The 14,311-nt window shown below is 43.9% G+C and overlaps 1 protein-coding gene across 2 annotated transcripts in view; it reads right to left on the bottom strand.

Moving 5' to 3' along the window:
• Window positions 1-13,970, bottom strand: part of ATL2 (atlastin GTPase 2) — a 32,830-nt gene extending 18,860 nt beyond the window's left edge. For both annotated transcript variants that reach the window (XM_053460628.1, XM_053460627.1), the window contains exon 1: window positions 13,839-13,970. In XM_053460628.1, the coding sequence (XP_053316603.1) occupies window positions 13,839-13,920 (82 nt within the window). In that variant the 5' untranslated portion in view covers window positions 13,921-13,970. The remainder of the gene's footprint in view (window positions 1-13,838) is intronic.
• Between the last annotated feature and the right edge of the window lie 341 nt (window positions 13,971-14,311).

Here is a 14,311-nt window from a genome sequence, read left to right as displayed (position 1 = left end):
ACGCAGAATGACCGGAATGGGTGGAGGAGAAGACTGCAGGCCTTGAGACTGACACCATTCAAGAAATTTCCTCCAGGTTCTTAGATAAAATCTTGATGTAGAGAGATTTACTGACCCCAAGAGGAGAGTAGTCATAACTGGGTCTATACCTTGATATTTCATGATCAGCCTTGCAGCAACCAAGCCGTCAATCTGAACATTTGAAGGATGTGGAGTGGAATTCCCTTTGTCTCGAAAACGTCTGCGGACAACGGAAGGACCCCATATGTTACCGAAAGCTGGCAAAGGTGGGAAAACCAGCTCCGGTTTGGCCAGAACGGGATAACTGCCAGTACTCTTTCCTTGTCCATCTTGACTTTGAGCAAGACTCGAGGGATCATAGACAACGGAGGAAAGATGTATGCCAGGTTGAATCCCCACTTGATCTCCAGACCATCCAAAAAAAGGAGGGAAAACCATTCTGTATAGAGAGGCAAAAAAAGGGACTTTCCGATTCAGTCTTGTCGCCATGAGATCCACTTCCGGCAGGTCTACTATTGCCACCAACCCTTGAAAAATAGGCGGATGAAGGGACCAATCTGCTTGAGAACATCTGTTTCTGCCAGTACATTGTTCTGACTTCTGATGTGGACCGCCGAGATAGCTTCTAGATTTTCATGTGCCCATAGCATGATTTTTGTGCATAAACTTTGGAGACTGGATACTCTCATACCTCCTTGTCTGTTAATATAGGCTAGTGTTGTGGCGTTGTCGGATTGAATCTTCACTGGGATGCTCAATATCCACGGTTTGAAGAGTACTTAAGCCTTGAAGACGGCATTTAGTTCCCTGAAGTTTGTCGATTGACTCGCTTCCTGCACTGACCACTTCCCTTGTGCTGTGTGAAATTGGAAATGAGCTCCCCAACCAGTCTGGGATGCGTCCATGGTAACTATAAGCCACTGCTTGGGCTGGAAGGATAGTCCGCTTGTCAAATTTCTTTTGACCTTCCACCACTCTAGTCGTTGAAGTACATCCTGAGATATCAGAATGTACTTGTCTAGATCCTCGTCGGTCCCGGACCAGTGTGACAGAACGTGCCATAGCAGAGGCCTCATTCTTGCCTGTGCCCAGGCTATCGCCGGCATGGTGGAAGTCATAACTCCCAAGCTGCTCATTACCCTTCTGATAGAGCAGAGAGGATACGCTTGTAGCTCGGCGACACTTAGCCGAATGCGTATGGCCTTGACTATTGGAAGATAGAGGCGTAGAGATCTTGAGTTTACCTGAAACCCCAGAAACCTGATCTCTGTGGTCGGGTTAAGCGTGAATTGGCTACATTCAGAAGCCAGCCGTGTTCATTGAGAAGAGTGATCATCACTTGAAGAGCTGTTAAAAGTTGTGCAGCGGATGAAGCTTTTATCAGCCAGTCGTCCAGATATGGAACCACAGCTATTCCCCTCAATCTCAGTTCTGTCGCCAACGGAGTGAGAATCTTGGTGAAGACTCTTGGAGCAATTGATAGGCCAAAGGGTAGCGCCTTGAACCGAAAATGATGGAAACCTTTGCTTGTCTTCACTGCAAATCTCAGAAATCTCCTTGACTCTACTGCTATTGGAACCTGCAGGTAAGCGTCCTGTAGGTCTAGGGAAGCCACATAATCTTCTCTCTGAATCATTTGAGTAACCGAAGAGATGGTTTCCACACGGAAGTGTTGATATGGAATATATTTGTTGATGGACTTCAGATCCGGTACAGGATGAAGAGTGCCCCGGCTATGGGACCAGGAACCTGTATCTTTGAAACGTTTTCTATAACTCCCTGCTCGAGGAGTGTAGATGCTGCTATAATAAACGCTGCATACTTGTTCAACGCTGGGTAAGAGGATACTAGGAAACAATTGCATGGAGACCTGCAAAATTTTATGGTGTAGCCTTCTGATATAATCTGACGGATCCATGGGTTGCTGGTAGTCTGAAGGCGACCTCCCACTTTGACAGAACCGTCTTGCCCTATCTTGTCTAGCTGTTAAGGGTAAAATCTGGAATCTTTATGTTACTGAAAGAAAGATCTATCCTACGGTGAGGATCACGCTGCCGTGGAATATCTCTGCCTATAATAGGGATACCTGCGGTTCCATGTAGGCTAGACATCAAGAATTCATTACAAAGCTTCAAATTCTCCAAAAGTTGTGAAAAAGATCCTTATCTGCATCCTCCAGAATGTGGTCTTCCAATTTCTGGAGCCATAAGCCTTGAGCTCTCGCTACTGCTGCTCCAGCTGATGTTGCTTTGCTTTGATGACCTTGGAAGATTCTTCTATTAGCGGTCTCTGCTCCTATGTCCATGGTATCTTTTAGGCCGGAAACCTCTCCGATCGGCAACGTAGTTTTCTTAGACAACTGAGCAATCTGGACATCACCCTTAGGAAGCTCTCCCCACATGATGTCATCTTAAAGCTTGAAAATATGTTTAAAAGTGTCTAGAAACAAGCACACATCACTTGGATGTTTCCACTCACGCTGTGCAAATTCCATTAGGTGAGGCAAAATTGGAAAACCCTTTTTCTTAGCTTCTGGATACAACCATATCTGGTTTACTCCTGTAACAAATTTCCCCAGTTTTTGCGAAGGAAAACCGGATTCCGACTCTGAACCTTCAGAACTGGACTGTTTGGGAGCCGTTTGGGAGAGGAGGTACATTAAAGGCAAGCCAACTGTTTAGACATGCATGAAGCCTTTCAGGGAGGAGCCGAAGGCATTTTATCCTTCTCTGGAGATGAAGGTTAACATATTTTTTGGCGTATCAAAAAGATCACCAAAAACCGTGTGGGGGGTTCAGACAACACGGAAACCTGTCCTGACACACACTCTTGTGGTCAGACAGGTTTGCACAGCATAAAATAGGCAGCCAATTTTGAATTTGGCGCCAAAATCGGATGATCCGAGCCGCGCATGCGCTGTAGCACGGCCGGATCATCAGTGGAACGCATAGCCACCCGGGCGTGCGTTCCACTGTACTGCGCATGCTCCTCCACTGCTTGAAACAAATCACCGCTACAGATTCACTCTGTAACGCGGTGCTGCAAAGATCAGCCGAGCTCCCACCCGGGGAGCGAACGGACTTGCAGGAACCCCCTTTCGCCGGACACAACCCGTGTGCCGGCCGATCCGGATCTAAGCTGCCGAGGCAGAAGAATGGAGCAGAATCCCCAGTGCTCGTCCCTGCGGGACAAAAAAGAACTGACTGCTGGTCGCCGGTACGTGCAGTTATAGGGTAAGGGGGGGGTGGAGCTTAACCCCTTCTATCTTTTTTAGTGTTTGTCCCGGGGAAGAGAGCAAACCCAACGGTACTGCCACTATACGCCGGGAAAAAATTGTACCAACGATATCCTCTGCTGGGACGCCATCCAGCTTTGTCACAACATACAGCCGTGGTCCAACAATGCTTGCCACTGATTGGCTAAACCAATGGTGAACGCATAGGAACAAACGCTACACCACCCAATAGCGTAGCATTTCATACACAGGGCCAGTATTTTTTTTTGGGGGGGGTTCTGCAGAATTCTCCCATGCAGTTGCAAAGGGACAGAGCTAGAACATGCATGAAAGCGCATATGATGGCTGGAGTGGCCCTTTAAAAGCTTGATAAGGTCACTGGAGTTATATACTGGCCCACGAAGCAGTCCTAAAATCACAAGTCAGGTTAGACAGTAAAGATCCATCGTCTCACCGTCCTGAATAGAATAGCTAATTACATTTTCTCGCATATAATAGAAAGCAATATCAAGTTTTATTTGTGCAAGAAACCCACGGATTCCTCGATACGGACGTTTTTAATTCTCTGGTCTCTTCTTCCTATCCTTAATATGCATAACATAGCCGTTATGTCAACCTGTCTGTACGTTGTTCTGCTTTTTCTTTATTAAACATTCACAATAAATTACTGCACCGTTTGTGGTTTCTCACCTATATTGCAGACCTTAAGAAGAAGCAAAGTTCTTTCTGGTGAGCCTCCTTTCAAAGCCACTTTTGTGAGTGCACTTAACACATTTATTTCATCTTTTTGTTTTAATTACACTATTGTGCTATTTTTTTGTCCACACGTTTATGCGCCCCTCTTCCGACATATAGAAGCCGTCATACCCAGTAAAGTGAATCCCAGAAATATATCTCACAACAGAAGGACGGCATCTCTACAGGAACCATGATGAACACGGGAGGCTTCGGGGCCAACATGACCGGCGTCCTCAGCAGCTTATTTCTGCTGCAGCTCATCCAGTAAAACAGGACTGCTTTTATAACTTTTGATTTACCTTTTATGACTGCTAGTGTGCACGAGGGCATTTTAATACACCTTCCATTTTTTAGACGTACAACAGTTCCACTTTAAGTAACCAAACGAAAACAAAACACAACAAACTAATCATCCAAGAAAGCAAACCACACAGCTTTGTTTTTAAGTCAGATTGCCGGATATATTTAAGGAGAGGATCTAAGCGAAATGACATGTGAAGCCCAAGAACAAAAAACTAGCAAGGTATTACAATTAGGAGGATTAATGAGCCTACGGGGATTAAGGCAAAAATCCTGCAGTGGAATTTAATTCAATAGATGCGGGGCGCTATTTAAAGGGGATTGACAATTAAAAAGGTCCATCGACCGAAGGGAAAGTGTGTCCTTTTACAAAGAGGATTCCAGCTCTTGAGAAGACTGGAATAATGAACTCTCCGGCACAAAAACAGATTAATCATAGCTTTTAGAGATTCCTCCGACTAACATGAAGCTACCTAAGCAAAGAACAGATATTCCTCCTGGGATGATAGCGCCAAACAATACAAACATGTTCTTATTAATATGCAGCGGTACGTGTTCCGTAGAGACGTTCGTATCTCAACGAGATTTGGGGCTCACATACAGTCTACGCACAAGATTAGCATGACCCGAGAATTATATACTTTATTCAGGAAGTCCCACCAAATCCTGCGGCAGAATTATAGACGAAATACCGACTTAACCTGGCCAGAAATAAACATAAGACATGCTGGTACAGGTGATGCTGGTACAGGTGACGCTGGCTTTGGTCTTTCTTCATACATTCCGAGGATGAGAGCCGTGTAAGAAATCCTTGCTTCCTTTGATCCCTATACATATACTCCCACGAGTGCTAGGAACACGTGTGGATCCCGTGACATAACTGCTAGGACTTCCTAGGAATGCTTCAATATTACATGAATGGTCCAACAGGACTGGGAACATTATTGCCCATATGTGGTACGAGGCACACCCTGACAGATCACGTAAACAAGTGTAAAAATGTACGTAGATGGGTCTCTTTCTCCTCCATCTTTCTCACAGAGCCCACGGCGCCCATGCCCCATCGTCTTACTGCCATCTGTCATTAAGTAGTGCTGGGTGTATACTAATTTAGTACACAATAATAGAAGCTGTGATTTCGTCTTAACTGTGGTCATCAAGATGTTTAGTTATTTAATAAAAACAAATATCTAATCCACTGCTTTGACAACGATGGTGCAAGCCTAGTGATGGCCAAGTAGATGGCTCTGGGGCTTATTCACTATAGAGAGAGCTTGCAAGAGTTCTGTTCGTAACTCCCTGACTATACGTTATGAGGCTACGACCCCATCGTCTGCTGCAGGAAGAGTTTGGCGGGCCCTGTGCAATGTATAGTTAAATCACTAAGATTTCTTCCGTCTCCCCATCAGTTGATCTATCCATTATACATGGCAAGCTCAGCACTTCACTGGGAGACGTTTGCCAGCGTAAAGCTTTAATAATGAATAATGAAAGGAGTGAATAAATCACAGCTGAACAAACTTCCCGGATTGTAAGGGGACAGGCTATAAGCATCCCAGTGTTTAGAGGGGTGGACCTGAGCAAAAGATCATAAAGGAATACAATAATAATAAAAAACACAAAAAAACTCTCTTGTATGTGCCAAAATACTACACCATATTATAGACTAATTACCTACTTCCAATAACCAAATATTTTTTCTGTGACACTCTAAATTAGAGGCAAAAAGGGGAAAGGTTGTCTGAAGGAGCTCAAAAATGAAGCAAAAAAATAAATAAAATAGTTAATACCTAGAGGAATTTGCTGAATGCACTTTTTATCCCTAGGAGGCTTAACCTTTTCCTGCGTTTCATGAAAGCACTTTGTCGTTTCCTGGAAATATTCCTTGTTCCGATGTTGATTTATCATAAAAGCCAAGGAATTCTCTGCATGACCGGGAGAAGAAAATCACTTAAGGCACCAACACACTATTTACAAGCTCAATAGTACATGGACAGTGTAGATAAAAAAAATAGATGAATTATGGAAAGTTACTGTATATTCCATTTTCCGCTGTAATGTCTGAGGAATTACTACAGAAATGCAATTTACGTTGATATTTTTTTTATCTCCACTCCAATAGTCCTGTTCATGCCATCGGAGATAACTGTTCATGTGATCGGATGCGCTATATTCAAGCACGTGTATCGTTCAAAGTGAAACGGAATCACCAACACGCCATCAGCCTGGAAACACGCATGGGAAGCCTCTGACGGCCATGCTGCTTTTTATGGGTGATGGATGCCCCTTTAAAACAGTCTCCTTCTAGAAGATTGTAATCAGATCAGGCTATGGTACAAAGTTCTCCAATATGTAAGATGATTAAAATGCAAGCAGATTACCCACAGTGGAGGATTATGGAAGAAAATCCAGCTAATAAACCTGAGAAAAAGTTAAGAGTATGAAGTTTAGAATATGTTTTGGAAAACACTACTCCTATTGCCACATTCCAGAAATTGCCTCGGATTTCAGGCAGCGCCGGGTTAACTCGCACTCTTTGCCATTTCTCTAACATCGCGTTGAATCCTTGTGTCCTGACAATCTTTTGCGTTATTTTTTTCTTGCACAAACCAGCTCTGTACAGCACCTTTTATATATATAAACACACACAATGTATTTAGGACAGCAGACTAGAAAGACAAAATAAAGTGAACTGCCGTTTATATATATATTATATATAAACCTTGTAAGACTGGTCATGAATGGGGTTAATTTTTACCAATGAAGGTGTTAATCTCTACCAACAATGCTTGTATCAAAATGCTCACACCTAGGTAAGAGTTGTCAGATCCATGGAATTGTACATAAATCCGCATTCAATTTAATATTTTCATTTGGTTTCCATGGGAATTCTGTATATTGATAAAAAGGTAACTGAAGAATCACAAAACGCGGAGAGCATCTCAACGCTTTCAAAGTCCAATTGTATGAGAGCGCTGCACAATAAACAGCCCTCGGTCAGAGTGTATGCGCGACTATTAGCAGCACTGATACAATGTAGTGTTACAGGGCAAACACCCTTACAGACTCCAGGAACCCTGCCTACCGGCCTATATATTTATTATTTATTTACAATAAGGCACAGTCCAGGCCTGTTTTAAAGGGCGGTATGATGAATGGCTGCTGTCGGGGGTAATAGAGAGCTGTGTAACCCGGGTTGTGTGTAAATCATACACAGCTGATTTCAGTGGGTTCTGGTTAGACGCGGCTTGTTGTGTTACAGCGCGTTGAGCAGTAAAGCAGACAAGACGACCGGTTGTCCAAAGGTGGTTATGGTTGAATGAATCGTCTGGCCGAGATCCAGGCCCCTCGTGAGATACTAGAAATAATCCTGTGTGTTGGTTTGTGCCGCGCCGGGTTAGAAACACACATCATAAATAAGTGATGCTAAATGCACTAGAGATGTGACATGCTTTCAAAAGGAGCGGCAACGTAACTACTACAGCGTGACAGATACCAAGACCGCCGGGGAAGCCGGAAGAACGGGGACACATCTGCCATCTACCAGTTTTATTCGCACAGAAAACACATTTTCTTCTTTAAACATACAGATTACTTCACTAAGAAGCACAGAAACAGATTCCGACAGCAGAGAAGAACCATTCTGCCCATCCAGAAGAGGCCTCTGCTAGAGGAGCCTGGCCGGCCGTGTTTACTACTTCAATTATGTGTAATACAGGGCGAGCTCAGCCCTGTACACTGGAGAAACTTCATTATGAATAGCGAGGTAAGGTAACACTACAATTCTCCTGTCTGCTCTCCCCATGGTGAATAGACCCAACCATGTCAACTGGAGAAAGGCTGGAGTATGTTTATCAGTCAGATTTCCACGCAAACATAAAACGGACTGTTTCACGAGCCTATAGCCCTGTAAAGAGAATGGAAATAACACAGCTTCGTGGAGTTCAAAGAGTCGATTAAGGAGAAGGCTGAAGGGTGAACTAGATGCCTGCAGCCGCCGTGAGAGCCAGGCTTGCAGAGTTGAGCAGCGCTCAGTTACTCCAGTTTTAAACTGGTAGCAATAAGAAATCAAAAGAGATGGCGAACACAAAGCTGGTAACAAAGGGAGACTATGTAAATTTGGGGCATCGGCACAATAAAGCCAATCCACATAGCTTACACTCTACCAGAAAAGCATCCAGTAGTGTTAAATAGAACGAAGGAAGCCAATTCCCCGTATGATCAGATGTACTTCGCTGCCCCCATTTTGATATGCATACTACATATATTCTAGCTTTGACCTTGAACTGAGCTTTACGGAAAGGATAGTTCCTTACGTTGAAATCAAATCTCTACTTCAACCCATTTATTTCAACAGTAGATCTGTCCAGCCACCGACTGGCTGCTTCAAGTTTATTTTTTTTTTTACTGTGTTAAACCTTTGAATAAGGCGTATTAAACCACCGAGCACGTTAACATGCAAAGCAGTTTGTTGAAGCTGCCTGGGACATTAAACTGTCCCTTTAAAGAAACGATGACCTCTCCTGTTAAATCTAGTTCCAGCCCAATAAACTATCCTGACTAAAAAAAAATAGTCTCCATTCTCTAGAAATGATTACATCCCATTTATTCAACTTAAAAAATAATTATACACACACACACACACACGTAATTGAAGGCATCCGAGTCATATCATCAGCATGTGGGAAACTCAGACTGGAAAGCTGGGGAAATCATGACCCATGTACTAAATTCCTCCCTACAGTTGTGTAAAAAGTATTTTTCCCAATTTCTTCTATTTTTGCTTATTTATTATTTAAATGTTTCAGATCATCCAACTAGTTAGACAATACAAGGTGAGTAAACACAAAAACACGGCTCTTTAATGATCCCCATTTATTGATGGTAAAAGCTATATCACCCATGTGAAAAAGTCATTGTCCCCCAAACCTGGTTTTGCAATTTTGTATCCATCCTCAGCAGCAACAACGGCAATCAAACATTTGCTGTAACTGCCAATGAGTCTTTTACATCACTGTAAAAAGAATTTTGGCCAACTCTTCTAGGCAGAACTGTTTTAATTCACCCACATTTAAAGTTTTTCTAACATGAACTGACTTTTTAAGGTGATGCCACAGGGTCTCAATTGGATTTAAGTGAGGACTAGGCCAAAACCTTGATTTTGTTTCTTTTGAGCCATTCAGATGGAGTGTGATTCGGATCATTGTCCAACTGCCCTTTGAGCTTTAGGTCACAAACCGAGGGCCAGACATCCTCCTTCAGGTATAAAATTCCCGATTCCATTAATTGGGACCAAAATCATCCAGGCCTTAAAGCAGCTCCAGAGCATCACACATCGCACTGTGTTTATCTGATGTTCTGATTCTGGAATGCTATGTTAGCTTTATGCCAGATGTAACAGGGCCCATGTCTTCCAAAAAAAAGCTACTTTTGACTCATCAGCCCAGAGATTACCCCAAAACTCTCAGGGGTCATCAAGATGTTTTTTGGGAAATGTGAGACGAGTCAATGTTCTTTTTGGTCAGCAGCGGCTTTGGCCTTGCACCTCATAGGAGATGCCATTCTTGCCTCTTTCTTATTGTGGAATTGTCAACACTGACCTTAACTGAGGCAAGAGAGGCCTGCAGTTCTTTACGTGTCAGTCTGGGTTATTTTGTGACTTCCTAGATGAGCCCTCAACGCGATCTCGGAGGAATTTCGGTAGGCCGGCCGCTCGTAGGAAAGTCCACCAATCACTTTTTCACGCAGGGCCAGGTAGGGTCAGATAGCTTTTTCCTTCTATACATGAAACCACCATTTAAAAACTGCATAGTATGTTTACTCCGGTTATCTCAGTCTAACATTAAAATTAGCTGTGAGAAATATGCAAAAAAAAAAAAGAGAAAACCGGGAAGGGGCAAATGCTTTTTCACAGCACTGTAACTATGACCTTTATGACGAAGTACGAGTCCCCAAAAAGGGAGTGCATTGTTAAAAATCACACATCTCAGCTGCCGTAGGCGGCTTTAGGGCTTAAATGCAGGATAACTTTGGCCATGAGTGTGCGGACAGCCCTGACCACTCCATGCTGCACAATCACTCCATAATGGAGTGGGGGGGGGTATCCAGGTTTTACGGAAATACGTTTTTAATTTTTATTACATAACCAATTACCAACCGGTGCCTGGATGTTGCCTGATCAATGCCAGTGGCCTAATCTTGTCACTTACAAGCAACTGAAAAGGGTTTACAGATTATTTTTAAATATTTTATTTTAAACCCAATAAATTATCTGTCCAATGATTAAGGATTCTTTGAGCCACTGATTAACCTCACAGATCAGATTAGTCGGTTATTTAATCTGTACTTAATTGTTTCTTACAAAAGTGAATGAAGTTATACCAGCATGTTATACCAGCATGTTATACACAGGTGAGAATTTACAGTAATTCTGGAGACATTTAGCCGACCATTTCAACAACACGTGCTGTATAAAAGCGGAAAGTCCTTTAAAACAGAATAAAGCTTCTAGCGACCATGTTAATCGCATAAAAAAAAGTTAACTAGAAGATGAAGTTAATAGACAAATCTCACACCAGGAACAGCTGATGCAAGTTGTGACCTTTGCAAGTAGATAATCAAAGGCAAACTAAACACTTCAAAATAAATACACGACTTAATGAGAAATCTTGCATGCACATTAAATTATAATAATCTGTTTTTTTTTTTTTTTTTTTATTAAGGTACTCTTCCATACAGAATATACCGTGTTATATCGCACGAGAAGATTTCCATATATTTGTATTAACAGAACATATCTATAAAGCTATTTGGTGATACCCATCCACACGTCAGGAAATGCCTGCCGGCCTGGATCTTCTGCCTCCATATATAACGGACAATAAGTAACACGCCAACCGACGCGGCGACTCTGAAGCACAGGCTCGCTTTAACTGTCTATCAGAGACATATCGCTGTAACAAACGTATCCAAAGAGAATGGCGGTCATCACAAATCAGTAAAGATGAAGGTCATCCCTCTTAAAAATATAAAATGCGCTAAACGAGTGGCTCACCCATGGGAATATACATATCGATGTAAAGGGGGCTATATAGCACACATATGTAACGATCAAATATTGCGCTTAATGTGATAAACGTACTTCTCGGTGTGAGATCCCGTTTCTATAGCTGAAACACTTATTTGGTGATTTTAAGGTTTCTTTACTTAAACACCGCTTTATTTCATTCTTAATACCGGGAATAATGCTATAATAATTTAAAATATTGCATCATACATGACAATTCCCAGGAAAATGTGGGACAAAAATGGTGGCCTCGGAATCACGCCTTAAAGCTTTTTATGGGATGAAACATTCAAAGAAAAAAATGAAACTCCACGGCTCTATAAAGGTTTATGCGGTTACGGGAATGAGGTTTCCTCCTGGTACCTTTAAACAACAAGCAAACTATGAAGCATGCTAGGAATCCCGGCAAGCGCACCAGCCCCGGCAAGCGCACCAGCCCAAACAGCTGAGCTAGCGCTGCATTATACACGAGTCTCATTAACTATGCATCGCACGGGGCACATTTAGCACATTGCCATAGAAGCTCAACACGCAGCCTTGTGATAATGCAGAGATAACAAGCGAACGCATTCCTTTGGCTTCGAGTTCATGAATATTCTTCATCTATTACGCTTCTTACCAATCAGCATCTCCTTCATTGATAAACATTCCCGCAGTGCAAAGTTCAATACGGTTTTCCCTTTAAAGCAGATGCAAAGAGCAAAAGGGCAGTAAAAGGCACTTAAAGGTGAAGTCCCATTGGGGAAAAAAACAGTTTTGTTAGGCATAAAATTGCCTAAAGCAACAGGCCCAACGTAATGAAAAACATTACATTTATGTTTAACAGAAAAGACGAATGCATAAAATGCAAAGCCACATACAATAACAAGAATGTGGCTTCACCTCCTTTTATTCAAAGAAACTTCCATTAACTGCAGGTGTGGAGGCTGCCATTGCTGTCAGTCATGTAATAGTCATGTAACCACCACACTGAGATGACGCTTTACGGCAATGCTAATGTAGTCATTAGTGAGAGCAGCTGGATGATGCATTCCGTTTATTACAGGCTGTATGATAAGGATGTTTGTCTAGTAGATCGGAGATAACAGAGATAGAATGCATACAAATGGATAATATGCAGCAGCCCCAAAAAATTATGAAAACATATTAGATCTGGCGGGCCAACGATTGTGCTTGAGGCATGTATAGACCAAACCGTCTTATAAACGTGGTATAATGCCGCTGCGCATCTGCTTACACCTGTATGGGTGCCGGCACACGACGAGAGCGTTATCACAGTGCTGGCGGCTAAAATTAGTTTTGGAAGTTAACACGTAGGATGTGGCACCTCCACCAGGAGACTCGGCACGATCAGCAACACAACTAAAATGACATGCTGCTTCACGAAGTCTATGAACACGTAATCTCAGATAGTACAAACCCAAAAATAGAGAATACGGGGAAAAAAAAAAAAAAAAGCCCAGATACATAGAGCCCATCAGACGACGCCGGCTTCTAATCACGGACGCCGAGGACTGTATAAGGGAGCTAACGACTTAACAGCGCGTTCTTGTTACAGAACCGACCCAAACGGCAGACGTCCCTGCGACTGCGATAGAAGACATCTTGAGACCACAATGATGTTTCAGAATAACAAATGTTTATTGAGACGGATTAGTGGCCATGCACATGGTGACAGAATTCATACAGGGTTAACCGATCACTCCAAGGCCGGCTGCCATGTTTCCTGCGGTGTATTCCTCATCGCCACCCTTATAATGAAGTAAAGGGTTATAGGCGGGATTCGGCGGGCACCGTGATCAGTAACCTCTTTGGAAAGGCTCCACAAACGGACGAGTAAAGGCTGCAGAGGAGCGCCGGGCTCCGTGACAGCTGTTCGCTGCAGTCAGCAGGCCATTTCCCGGTAACACTGAACTCCGGGGCCAATTCTGGCCGAACACATGTCAGCGGATATACGGCGGCCTGTTAGGTTGATTTATATTCCTGGTATGGCCCCCCTTGTACCACAAGTCCACCCTCCATACCCTCTGGTATGCAGCGTACGCCCCTGACAGAGAGCCGGGAAATACAGGTGTCAGACCGAAACGGGTCACGTGTCCAACCGTTACCGGCCCCAGCCGGTTAACCCGAGGGGAACGGTATAGGGTAATGTGAGAGTATGTGTGAAAGGGGGGGGGTGGAGGTTGTGGTAAGGGGTAACGGGGGAGAAAGGGGTGGTGATAAAGGGGGTGCTGGGGTAACGGTCCGGAGAGCGCGCGGGAGTATTTTTAAAGAACCGGGGACCCAGAGAACGTTTCAAATTACAGAAATCCGCGCATTCTCTTTAACCCGTTCAGTGCCTGCAGGAGCGAAGTGTCAAGAGCAACGTCACATGAACAGAAGCCCGGCACTACATCTATTCCCCCTCCGTTACCTGCCGCCGGTTCCGGCTCTAACCCCCCTCTCGCTCGCTTTATACCCCCTCCCGAGGAATCGTACCTGGGCCGTCAACGTGATTCATTTCCCGGCTCCTCCTAGATTCAAGCCGCGTCCGATCCCTCAGCGATCCTCTCTCCGCCATCTTGGCTCTTGGTTTTGAAAGTCGCCCCGCCCCCTCGCCTTACGTCACGACAGTCCTACTAGGAGAGAACTCCCGGGTCCTCAGTTCGAACCAGTGATTTTGCCATTTAAGACTGCGCATGCGCAAATGAGCAAACCTTGACATGGGCGCTATGAGCTAAAGCGGCAGGGGTCTGTTGTGTTGCAGGCGGATATACCGGCCGTTGGCATCCATTGTTCCTCCTGCAACGGCTGTTCCGTAACGCAGGGACTTTGAAGCTCTCCGTCAGAGGTGGCGCGGTGCTGACAATATGGCGTTGGCGTCTGTGTTGGGACACACAGTATATGCCCTTATTTGAAGGGCATCGTGTTATGTACTGTGAGGTGCTGCTGCTGCTGCAGCAAATCTACCA

The sequence above is a fragment of the Spea bombifrons genome, chromosome 3 (assembly GCF_027358695.1).
Source record: "Spea bombifrons isolate aSpeBom1 chromosome 3, aSpeBom1.2.pri, whole genome shotgun sequence".
Lineage (NCBI taxonomy): Eukaryota > Metazoa > Chordata > Amphibia > Anura > Pelobatidae > Spea > Spea bombifrons.
This window is presented reverse-complemented; position numbering and strand designations above follow the sequence as displayed.